The following is a 12,665-nucleotide window of genomic DNA, read 5'->3' on the forward strand; positions in this document are numbered from 1 at the left end:
AACTGCTCAAGATAGTTGAGACCAAAGCAGACTGTGAAAAGCTTCAGAAGAATCTCACAAAACTAGGTGACTGGGCAACAAAGTGGCAAATGAAATGTAATGTTGATAAATGCAAAGTAAAGCACATTGGAAAAAATAATCCCAACTCTATATACACAATATGATGGGGACTAATTTAGCTATAACCACTCACATGAGAGATCTTGGAGTCATTATGGATAGTTCTCTGAAAACATCCAGTCCACGTGCAGTGGCAGTCAAAAAAGCAAACAGAATGTTAGGTATCGTTTAAAAAGGGATAGAGAATAAGGAAGAGAATATCTTATTGCCTCTATATAAATCCATGGTAAGCCCACATCTTGAATACTGCGTACAGCAGTGGTCATCTCATCTCATCTCAAAAAAGATATATTGGCACTGGAAAAGGTTCAGAAAAGGGCAACAAAAATGATTAGGGGTTTTGAACGGGTGCCATATGAAGAGAGATTAAAAAGACTGGGACTTTTCAATTTAGAAGAGAAGAGACTAAGGGGGAATATGATAGAGGTCTATAAAATCATGACTGGTGTGGAAAAAGTGAAAAAAGGAAAAGTTATTTACTTGTTTCCATAACATAAGAACTAGGGGTCACCAAATGAAATTAATAGGTAGCAGATTTAAAACAAACAAAAGGAAGTTTTTCTTCACTCAGCGCACAGTCAACCTGTGGAACTCCTTGCCAGAGGATGTTGTAAAGAGCAGGACTTTAACAGCATTCAAAAAAAGAACTAAATAAGTTCATGAAGGATACGTCCATCAATACTTATTAGCCAGTATAGCAAGGAATGGTATCTAGCCTCTGTTTGTCAGAGGCTGGAAATAGATGACAGGAGAGGGATCAATTGATGATTGATTATCTGTTCTGTTCTCTCCCTCTGGAGCATCTGGCATTGGCCACCGTTGAAGACAAAATACTGGGCTAGATGGACCTTTGGTCTGACCCAGTATGACTGTTCTTATGTTCCTTTCCCTCCCCTACAACTTCCTTCTTTGGCATAGCTGCCGGGTTTTGGAAGCTGATGGGGCATAAGATCAGCTGGATATTATGGCTGAGTGGCCTCCATACTAGACATACTGTGCAGTGAGCTAGAGGCTTGAAAACTGAAACCAACATAGCTGCCATTCTGAAATGGTGCCCGAAAAACCCACTGTAGCTTTGCAAAGCCACAATTCTCTGTTCGGTTGAAATATTCCTCGTCCTCTACATTTGGTGATTCTGGAACAGAAGCTCTTTAGCAATACTTAACATATGTAATAGGAGGAAATATGCCTATTTAAATGTTTTAGTTCTCTAAGTGCGGGTGCACTGAAGTAGAATCCTATTGTTTCATTGCCTTTGCAAAGGTTGGCCCAGCCGGCAGATGCCATCACTAGACACCTTTGAGGATTTTGAAGCCATCCCATCCAGCACTGATGAACTCTCCAACTCTTCGGACATGGATGAAGACGCCAATCCTAACAATGTAATTCTTTTCACAACCACCTACTTGTCAGCCTAGCACAGAATGGGCATAAACAGCCGGGCTTTGGAGCCATGCATGTCCAAAGTATAGGAATGTTTTAATTAGGGGATCGGGATGGTTGTAAGGTAAATGCAAAAGTTCAGAACTGGAGCAGTGGGGAGATTTCTCTGAAGTTCGGGATAGTTCACACATTCCTGGTTCTGAGTATCAGAGGGGTAGCCAGGTTAGTTTGTATCCTCAAAAACAAGGAGTCCTGTGACACCTTAAAGACTCAGGGTATGGCTACACTAGCCACCCTAGTTCAAACTGCAATGAGGTGTAACGGTAGTTCGAATTAAGAGTGGTAATTCAAAGTACCTAGCCCGTGCCGCGTGTAGCCGCGGGCAGGTAGTTCGAGCTACCAGGCATTTAAAAATGGTGGCGCCCAGGAAGATGCAAATGAAGCCCAGGATATTTAAATACCGGGCTTCATTTGCAAGTTCAAATGACTACATTAGCCGCCCTACTTTGAACTAGGGTAACCATACCCTAACAGATTTGGTTTCAGAGGGGTAGGTGTGTTAGCCTGAAACTTTAAAAACAGGTAGTCCTGTGGCACCTTAAAGACTAACAAAAATACTTGTTACTATTGTAGCAGGTTCACTCACTTTTACACACGGGTTCTTACCTCAGGGTGGCTTGTGGGGAAGTCACTGGCTGCTCCAACACCAACACGCCCCCTTTGGGTGAGGTGTTCGCTTCGGCAATGACCACTCCACTCTTGGTCCACGCCCCCTTCCTGGGGGGAATCCTTGTTCTTCCTTTGGTCCTCCTCCAGGGTCTTCCCTGGGACCCCTAGTTCTTCCTGGGAACGCCCAACCCCCTCCTGGAACCCACAGTTCCACTGCACCCTCCTGGCCTCAGTGACCCACTGCCAGTCCCTCTCTAGCCCCTGCAGGCAGACTGCAGTTTCTCCAGGCCCCTCCTCCCTGGCCACGGGCACGCCTCTGCCGCTCAGTTGCCTCCTTCAACCCTGCCTTGCAGTCTTATGACCTGGGGCTTCCCTGGCTCAAACTCCCCCAGCCTTCTGCAGCTGCCTCCGTGCACATCACGGCTGCCTCCTTGCAGCCCAGCTTTTTAGGGCTGCCTCCATGCGAGCCCCGGCTGCAACTGCCTCCTTGCAGCTCTGGGCCTCACACTGGGTAGTCTGGGTTTGTTAGGCTGAAGCCTCTCTCATTGCAGGCCAGCAGGCTGATCCCTCTCGTCCTTCCAGGAGCTGCTCTTATAGCCCTCAGCTGGGCCCTCCTTATCTGCCTCAGCTGGGCTTCCCTCACTTCAGCGCCCAGCCCCTTAAAGGGCCAGTGCAAGGCAACACCCTGCCACAGTATCATAAGTTTTCGTGGGCAAAACCAACTTCCTCGGATGATGAGCAGAGATGTCTCTAGCAAAGTAGGGTTTTGCCCACCAACACTTATGTCCAAATTAATCTGTTCATCTTTAAAGTGCCACAGGATTCCTGGTGTTGCTTTGAGATCATCTTAGATTTTCAAGAACATTAGGATCTAAGGGTACTTAACTCCATCATAACTGCAGGTAGGTATAAGATCTAGCAGTGTCCAGAAGGCCCACAGTATCTCACAGCACTAGAGCTCTTAAACATGCTGACATTTCCTGGCATTGCTTTGAGATGCATTGCGTTCTTCCCTAGGTTGTTTTGCCAGCCAGAGTTATTGAAAGTCTCCCTCACTTTTAACTTCTTGATTTAAATTATGTTTAGATACGTAAAATTAAAAAACTGGGGGAAATAGCATGAGCCCTTTTCTCCACCCCAACACCTTCCTTGGTTCCCAAAATTCAGAAGGTTCTAAAATAAATAGGTATTTTGCTTTTCTCCGAAATGGGAAAGCATCCCAATGAATGAAACAATACATTGTCATTAATATTACCCCCATGCTCAGATATTGTCAGTTTCATCCTAGTGTGAACTGTCCCAGTGCCTGCTATAGACCCCGTAAGGTGCTGTTTCCATACTTTCTGATATCAATTTTGCACTGGTGCATTGACATCAGTGGGGCTTATTCCTGATTTACACCAGTGTCACTGAGAGCAGAAGCAAGCCCACGAATGGAGGAAGGAGCTCCTAACTGTAGTACAAGTTTATTTTGTCATCTGGGCTCTTATGCAGCACCTTTTTCTGCAGCATCTGGGAATTTCACATTCCCTATAAAAATAAGTAAATTCATACAGCTCCGGCTCACCCAAACTGATGACTCAGTAAAAGCAAAACTCAATCCCATTCTCAGTGTGATGGCTGATTTATTAATCACAGTGCGTGAATGGTCCAGTGAGTGCTGCACTAGCATCTGAATATCACTAATCTCAGGTGCAGACTAAAAATAAAAGAATGAAAAAGCTACAGCATTTCCCCCAATAATAAATCTCTGCAATGCCTAGCTCCATAACTTAACCAAAAAATCTGTCTCTTTTGTTTCCTCTCTTCACAGTAACTGTATGCTTATTGTTTCATTTGTTTTAGGGGTCTAATCACGTACGGGTGGAAGGCAGTTTTGAAACATGTTTCCCAGAGTCTATTGCTCTAGGGGATGGCGATTTAGTGCATTTTGTACAGGAAGGAGAAAATGGACCATGGTAAGTACAAAAGAGACGACAGCAGCCAGGACAGCTGTCATCATGTGCAGGAGGTGGAAAAACTAATTAGAAGGCCCTGAAAACATCTTCAGAAACAAAACCCAAAGGGGGAGAGAACCTATAGAAAATAAAGAGACCTTCCCATTGTAAGGTCTGTGGCAGATTCTAACGTGACCTAAAGATGAGTTAATCTGTACAAGTGTTATATTCTCTCTATGATACATGCACGTAACCCATTTGCACCAATAAGATACATTGGGGCCATTGTACACATGCACCATTGCAAGCCTAGTACCTGTAATGCCAGTTGAAGTCAGGAATTTTTGCTCAGCACCTCTCTAGATCAGCTGTATGTATATTGACAACATGTAAAAGAGTAACATTCAATTGAAAAAGTTACTGTATCAGATGTGAAGTCTAAATCCAACCACCCAAATATGAAACAGAGGACTTCTAGTCCTGCTTTCCGTGTGAAAGGGGACAGTTTAGCAAGGGTTGTGGTGGATTCCTCATCGCTAGCAATTCTTACATCAGCGTTGGATGTTTTTCTAGAAGCTCTGCTCTCGGGATTCTTTGGGGCAAGTTCTCTGGCCGGTGACACGCGGGAGGTCAGACTAGAGGATCACAGTGGTCGCTTCTGGCCTCGGAATCTGTTAATGGAAGCCCAGCTGGTCCTACCTCGTCCTCTTTGGCCAACAGTAGCTGTGACATGAAGCTCGGTGGAGACAGACTTGAAAATGTGAAGGACGGGGAGTAGTTGGGTCTCTGGCAGGGGTGAGGAGCATCCTTGGGAAAGGAAAAAATATGCTAGCGGTTGCATCCTGCCCTCACATGGCTCCCACGGGGTGGTACCAGAGTAACTGACAGCTCTCTTTGCCACCAGTGGAGCAAGCAGTCCAGGGTGAGGTGCAAGGTGGGATAATTAGACTCCCTTGCTATCGCTGAGCCCGCATCTGCATTACGAGCTACGGGCGTGATTCCCAGCTCACACAGACATGCTCGCCCTACCTCTCCTCAAGGCAGGATGCTAAAAATACTAGAGTACTACTCTGATAGCATTGGCAGTGACCGTGGAAGCACAGCTACTGCCCTGAGTATCAACCCTCCTGAACCCCATTGACAAATATTTGGGGTGTCTGGCCCACACTGCTGTGACGACATGATTATTTTTGGCATGCCAGTGCATTGAGAATTGGCTGCTGACCCCCCCCCCCCCCACACACACACACACACACACAACAGGGGGGTCAGTAGCATTGCTGGGCCCCGGGGCAAGGTGGGGAGTGGTGGCTCCGTGCTCCCAGAAGGGGCGGGGCTGTGAGCAAAAGGGGTGGGGCCACATACAACCAGCCTTCAATGCCCCTTGAACCATGTCGTGCTCCTCGCCCCAGCCAGCTCAACTGCCCTGCATGTGGCTCCGGCGGTGATTTAAAGGGCCTGGGATGCCAGCCATTGTTGCAGTAGAGGCGGCAGTCCCCAGTCCTGTTTTTATCGCCAGGCCCTGGGGCTGTGGGCAGGCCTGCTACACAAGCTGGGGATTACATCGCTAGCTCACTGGGCAACATTCAGAAGTGATGTGCAGGTGAGGAGGTGGGAGTAAGTGTTATGCTGGAAAGCAAGTGTGGCTCTAAGGAAATACAGCTGAAAGGGGCTTAGTCACTACCATAAGCACTGACTCCCTGGGTGCTCTGAGCGCCCACTGACAGCCCCTCTATCAGCTCCTTCCCCCTACCCTCCGCCTTGCCGCCTACCCACCAGTGGACCCTACAAATCAGCACCCCCTTCTCCCTCCCCAGCATTTGGGAGGCTGCGAGGGAGGAGCGAGGATCTGGCACACTCTGGGGAGTGGGAAGTGGCAGGCAGTGTGTAAAGTGGGGGTGGGGCTTTGGTGGAGGGGGCAGAGCCTGAGGCAGAGCTGGGGGTTGGGGGGTTGAGCACCCCTTGGCTTTTCAAAGTTGGCACTTGTGGTCACTAGCTATCAACACCTCCTACCCTGCTGCTCTTTGGTTGGAGCTGAGGAACAAGCCCTGCAATGTGCATTTTCATGAAGGACTGTACTGGTGAGAAAGAAGGCGGGGAAATGCTTTGATTGTTCTCTCTCAGGTTAGTAAAGAAGCTGGTTTCCGAGAAAAGTGATTGGGATCCTTCCGGTGAGTTGCAGCCCGCAGAAGGTGATAGCAACAGTGTCCTTAGGAAGAATAATGCAGGTAACAAAGACAGTTTCTAATAGTCTAAAAACTCTTTGATTATCCTTTTTTTTTTTTTTAATCTAATGAAAAGAGACTCTGGCATCTCATCGAACATGCACATGACAGGACAAAATGTATCCAGTCTAACTCCTCCACTAGAGTAGGGCTAGAGGAAGCATTTCAATCTCAGCAGGAGTTCCAGGTTCAAACTCTCAACCAGAGCTACCTACTGTTCAAGTTTGGGTTTGATACCAAAATCTCATGAGCTGTTGTCACAGATCAGGCGCTCTCACAATCGTCCCGCCATCTTGGACTAAGCAGAGCTGTCTGGTGAGATTTCAGTCAGACCAGAACTAGAAAAAGTCCTTTTCTAGTTTTGGGGCTGATCCAAAACCCAAACCATGAGCAGTGATTGGATTTGGATAGTGGCATCTGAGTCCTCTTGGAAGATCAAAGGGGTAAAGCTTATAGTTTTGGCCCATCTGTATAAATATCAGGCTGAATTCTGTGCTCAATTGCCTCTTCCTTTGGAAACAAGATATAACAAGATCCATTTACTTGAGATCTAAAAATGAGAGCCAGTGATGGTTTTGTGGCTGTTTTGTTTTTCAATTTGCTCAGATTTAGGAAAACGCTTTTGAAAATTAACAAGGATTTTTTGCTGTTGCTTAAGACACACACGGGGTAACTAATGCTGGATGCTAATGAATCCATGTTCCATGGAGACCAATGTCCTGTCATTGCCACTGCCTTATTGATGTTCCAGAAGAAAACCAAAACCATATGGTGCACCACGCCAGTTGTTCAAGGGAATTCCTTACTGACTCTTCCTGATCATGCATGAAGCATGAAGGTTGCAATTAGATTTTTTAAGTTTTATTTTGCTTTTGTGTACTCTGTGATGTTAATACCAAATCTCCAAATTGTAGCTTAAAAGTCCTTGGGATGTTACTGTCTGGGCAATGTGTGTCTTTGTTTTTCAGACATGTACTATGATACGTGCAGCACAGCCCTGGCAGAGACTGAAATGAAGGAAAGTGAGCTGGCCAGAAACTTCACAGCAGAACAGAGAGCTGGAAGTTGAACTGCCAGGACAGGGTTTTCCTCAGGACTCTTTCCTCTTCTTTATTTGTTTTGGTGGATGCTGGATCAAGTCACCTTCCCCACAAGCTCGGAGCTTCAGAATTCATTCCATTGACATGAAAGCTGCTGGGCCAGCTGCATGAGCTGAAAAAACTGAAGGAGCATTAAAAATGTAAATGGCATCAAAATCATCTTCAGTCCTGAACCGAAAAAAAGAGTGCTTCTTGCATTGTTTACTGAACCGTTTGAGAGGATGTGGCCTAAATTAGGTCGACAGCAGAGTGAAAAGTTACTATGCACTCGCCGTGTGGCAACATTTCTTGGATGTTGGGTTTCCTCAGAAGAACGGGGTTACCAGTTACTGCTCCACTATGGGAATGTCCCGGAATTGTTCCATTCATTTGGCTCTGCTGCTGTGCCTTCTGCTGCCTCCCATAATTCCCCTGGATAGAAAATGAAGTATTCAGTCATTTCTAACTGATCATGAACAGGAACAGAAAACTGCAGTCTGGGGGATGGGCGAAGTATAAGTAAAGAATCAGTGAAGCTTAGCACTGCAATGGTGTGGCGGCTTCCTCAATGGCTCAGTGAATGACCTGTTTACTAGATCTTTGGAGGCTACAGACTGGCACCTTCTGACTAAGAGGTGGAGAGTCAGGGCTAGGAAGGAAGTCAGATGTGGCAAGTGCTGTGACATTTTGAGGTCTGTTTGCAGTATAAACAGATTCCAGCCTTTCCCCCAGCCTGTGGCTTTTGGATCACACCCCTTCATATTTGGTGCTGGTAATTCTGCCGAATGCCATTTCATGTTCTGTATTTGAGTAGACTGCATGCTGAACGCTTTTACTGTGTGCTGGATTATGGAGTGAGTACGGTTCATCCCCATATGGTATCAGATTATACTTAGGCATTTGCAAAGGGGCAGGTGGAATTTAGAAGCACGGATGAGTAGATTAAGTGTTATCATTAAATACTTCTTTCCAGGAAATTTTATTAAGGAATGTACCAAATCTCTACTGCATAAGTATGGAACGTAGAAGAATGTAGACCTGTGACAGATACTAAAATTCCTACACAAATCATTAGCTCGTTCACAGCAGGTCTGATGGCATTTGCGTGGAGGCATTTTGATGCAAACGGGAGTTATAGATCCCTCAAAGCTGCTAGTACCTTAATTTTTGTAAAGATAAACATTGACCTAGGACTGTGCAAACAGAAAACGACTGGCCTGAAAGAAATTAAACCAGAGAGCTCAAAAATTAGTGATTGGTTTTGACCAAATGAGATCTTTTTTGTCCCATTATTAGCGGTGCTCTGTGTAAATAAACGGCTATCACACCAAAAAGGGAGAAAAGGCCAAACCAAAAGCACTTGTTATGAATTGTTCCATCTGCAAGATCATATGATGAATTAAGCATGTTTTGTGGTTCCACTGTAGGGATGCAAGTGTTTTTCTTTGTATTGTGACATTTTGGAGGGTTTGCTGGCACAGATGCCATGAGACAGAAAAGCACTGAAGCACGTGAATAGTTTCAGCAAAGACAAAAGTTAAGAGATGTGTTTAATTATACCCTTTTAAACTGGAGCCCTAACGTATGTCTACATTTGCATCTCTTGTTCGAACTAGGGATGCAAATGTAGCGTCCTGAAATAGCTATTGAAGCGAGGATTTAAATTTCCCGCGCTTCATTAGCAAGATCTCTTTCGGCGCACTAGTCCTAATCACTGCTGATTCGAACCAGGAAGTGCGCACCGGGACACGGTAGTTCGAACCAAAGCCCTTGGTTCGAACTAACATTATTCCTCATTTTTTGAGGAGTAACGTTAGTTCGAACCAAGGGCTTTGGTTCGAACTACCACGTCCCGGCGCGCACTTCCTGGCTCAATTCAGCTGTGATTCGGACTAGCGCGCCAGGCGAGATCTTGCTAATGAAGCGCGGGATATTTAAATCCCCGCTTCAATAGCTATTTCGGGACACTACATTTGGATCACTAGTCCGAACTAGACATAACCCTGGAGAGTTTATTGGTTTAATGATGAGTAGCAAACAGAATGGAATGTGACTTTGAACACCAACTCTTTCATCCATCTTTCAAATACCTAATTCCTTTGATTTGTGCTTCATTCTGTTTTGCTGGATCACGTCTAGCAGAAACACAGTCCAGCAGGCCTGGGCCTTCCCTCATTTTTTGAAGTCAGTGCTTTTGCATTGAGGGAAGAATTTGGCCCATGTAGGTCTCATTTACACTAAATGATAATCAGGCCCAATGTTGCCCTTAGAAATACACACACACAACTCCTGCTGGAGTCAGATGAGGGACTTGAGGGCATAGCTGAATCCCTTCAGTCCCGTACAGTGAAATCCTCTTAGAGTGACGTCATTTTTTCCCCTACAAAATAGCTTCACTGTGACGTCCTTGTTATTGTCAGTAGTTTATACACTGTCCCCTCACAATGCTTATCTCTTACCCCTGCCTCTCCCCAAACTGTGGGGGTAGAGAGTTTTTATTGCACATTCCTATGGAAGGGGTTATATGAAATTGCCAAACCTAAGATTTATTTGTACTGATACTCTTGATTTATGGAAAGGTCAAAATTGCACTTTGGAATCTCTTCTATGTGGATATTGTAGTTAATAAAATGTCTGTCTCCCAAGAGGAGGAGCTGATGGGCTCTAACTTTTAGAGGATAGGAAATCAGGAATCCTTTGGGTTCTCTTCCTGCCTCAGACTTTCACAGTGCTAATTTGGGCCAAGTCACTAAACCCCTCAGTGCCTCAGTTTCCCACCTGCAAAATCGGGTAACGACATTTTGTCATATGCAGGTGTCCGCTTACACTCCCCTTTCACCCAGACTTGCAACCGGGTGCCAGCAGGTACACATAAGGTGAGGAACCCTTGTCCCTACACCCCGTCTGGAAACCTGTTCCTTCTTGGGCAGCGAAACATTATCATACAGGTTTGATAGCTGTATCCCCTTATCCACGCATCTTTATGTTCAGGGAGAACTCGCAAGATATGCAGACTTCCTGGATTCTACTTGAACACCGTGGGGCAAGTAGGGGAAGAGGTTCCTACATCATCAAGGCAACAACAGCTGAAAAAATATAGTTTGGGGTTCCCCCCCAGAGACTTTAAAAAAAAAACAGTTTCTTCAAATTTCTGACACTTTTTCTCTGTTTTAACAAAATTTCAAACTTTGACCAAGGTCTGTCGGTCACTCTGATACCAGGAATGAACTGAAGAGAGAGAAAGAACGGACTAGTAATTTGCTGTGTGAATTGGAGACAGCACTCAGGAGTCAGTCATGTTTGGGGACTGGTTGCAACACAGCTGGCCACAGATACAACTTCTGTGCTTGATGTGCTTGCTGTGCAGAAAGCCATCAACAGTGTTTTAGCTGTGTCTGTGAACCTGTTGTACAGTCCTGTCCTACCTACACCACACGTTCAGGCTACCTTTTACCCATTTTGACCACTGCTATGCTGTAGCTGGATACCCTGGTTTTTACATTGTAGTATCAACTTTAGACTTAGTTCCATATTGCTGGGTTTTTATAATAAAATTCAAATGCTTTTACTTGGCGAGGAGTCAAAGTTTACACTGGGGATAACTCTGCTGACAAAAAGAACTGACAGGGAAAGGCTAGCTTTTGGCTCTGAGGCCATGACAAAACAGGGTTCAGTGACAGTAATATTCTTTTTTACACTTGCCAGGACAATCTTTTAATGCGGAGAGGGAGGAGTGTTCTCTTGTGGCAAACGAAGTGTTATTGACGTCAGCTATGTTTCACAGGAGGTCTGGAGCGTGACGTGGGAACAAAATTAAAATTCACCAAGACTAACACGTGTTAAGCTGTTTTTTGTAACCAGATCCTCCAACATGGTCATTTTTGTTGAATAGATGAGTCCTAAACAGGCTTGCCGGTGATGGGGATGGGGGACACGACAAAGGGGGGCAGTTGCCCTAGGGCCCAGTAATTCAAAGGGGCCCTTTAAATCATCACCCAGAGTGCCAGACATAAGAGCACAGCATGGGGGGTGCTGCACTCCAAGTGACATGGAGGGCTGGCTGCCCCCAGTCCTGCTTCTTCCATATGGGGCCCTACCCTTTCTCGGAGCGTGGAGCTCCTCCTCCCCCATGGACACCTTGCCCGAGGGCCCGCAGAGGCTGTTGGCACCCCTAGCGCTAAATCACAGTCTCAGTGACACTGTTTGGAGAAGGTGTGGTAGCTTCCAGAATGTTTTCAAATGGTGGTTGCTAACACACTTCAACCAGTGCTTAATTTGTAATGAAAGAGGGGTCGGAGCTCAACCAATTGTTTTATATTCATAACCCATGCAGCAAGCTCAGAGGTTCTAGGGCTCTAGAAGCCTAGAAGTGCCAGGACTTAAGCACTAGCTTCAGTTTCAAGGCCTCAGGCCCAGTCTATGCTATAAAAATAACTAAGCTAGAGCCTCCATTCATGTTATGGAGTAGAGATGTGGGCCCACAGTCTTTATGCACAGTAGTAAATTATTGTTGCCCCGCCACGTTCGATGTCTAACGCTAGCTTTCATTGCCGGCGGGAATTGAGATTTGTGTGTTCGGTGCTCTGATTGTGTAGATGAGAAAAGCCATTTTAATAGCCAGCCTTATTTTCAATGCTCAGTTCAAACAGGCTTGGGTGGCAGAAAGTCAGGAGCTTCCTTTAAAAAAAAAATGCTTCATGTCTAATCTTCTGTTAGATAGAAGTATGTAAAACAGCCAAACTGTATTTCCACCAGCTGCTGGGAGCTGAAAGTCGCAACTCGGATTTCTTCTGCTCAGCTGAGACTTGATATGATTTGTAATTCGTACATATTTTCCATGTGTTTGTATATTGTGATTGATGAGAGATAATCAGACAGGGAAAAAGCACAGAACTCTCTTGAAAAATTGCCTGTCTCTTCCTTCCTCCCCCAGCCAGGACAGAATGTATGAATTTATAACAACAAAGTGTGTGAATCTGGAATTTCTGTAAATAGGCCGTTCTGTGTAAAACCAGATTTTGTTTGGTCTTTATAAAAATTATAAATACTGTAGTACAAAGTAGTCGGCGTAGCTGGTGTTTCTGTGTGATGCAAGGAGAACAATGAGCTTTCTATTCATCTGAAAGGAGAAGGGTTTAGTAAGAGCCCATCTTCACAGCTGAAAAATTCATGCTTACATTCAAGTTAGCCTCAGTTATGGCCATCAGCTATTTGACCACAAAAGACATGAAACCATTTTTCCTTTACAGATC

General features: G+C 45.3%; 1 protein-coding gene across 6 annotated transcripts in view; it reads left to right on the forward strand.

The window, feature by feature from the left end:
* MCF2L2 (MCF.2 cell line derived transforming sequence-like 2) overlaps window positions 1–9,100 on the forward strand; it is a 317,180-nt gene extending 308,080 nt beyond the window's left edge. For all 6 annotated transcript variants that reach the window (XM_075938060.2, XM_075938055.2, XM_075938058.2 and 3 more), the window contains 4 exons: window positions 1,384–1,502; window positions 4,018–4,130; window positions 6,234–6,337; window positions 7,303–9,100. In XM_075938060.2, the coding sequence (XP_075794175.1) occupies window positions 1,384–1,502; window positions 4,018–4,130; window positions 6,234–6,337; window positions 7,303–7,403 (437 nt within the window). In that variant the 3' untranslated portion in view covers window positions 7,404–9,100. The remainder of the gene's footprint in view (window positions 1–1,383; window positions 1,503–4,017; window positions 4,131–6,233; window positions 6,338–7,302) is intronic.
* Window positions 9,101–12,665: the final 3,565 nt, after the last annotated feature.

Source organism: Pelodiscus sinensis, chromosome 10 (genome assembly GCF_052426305.1).
Source record: "Pelodiscus sinensis isolate ZL-2025 chromosome 10, ASM5242630v1, whole genome shotgun sequence".
NCBI lineage: Eukaryota > Metazoa > Chordata > Testudines > Trionychidae > Pelodiscus > Pelodiscus sinensis.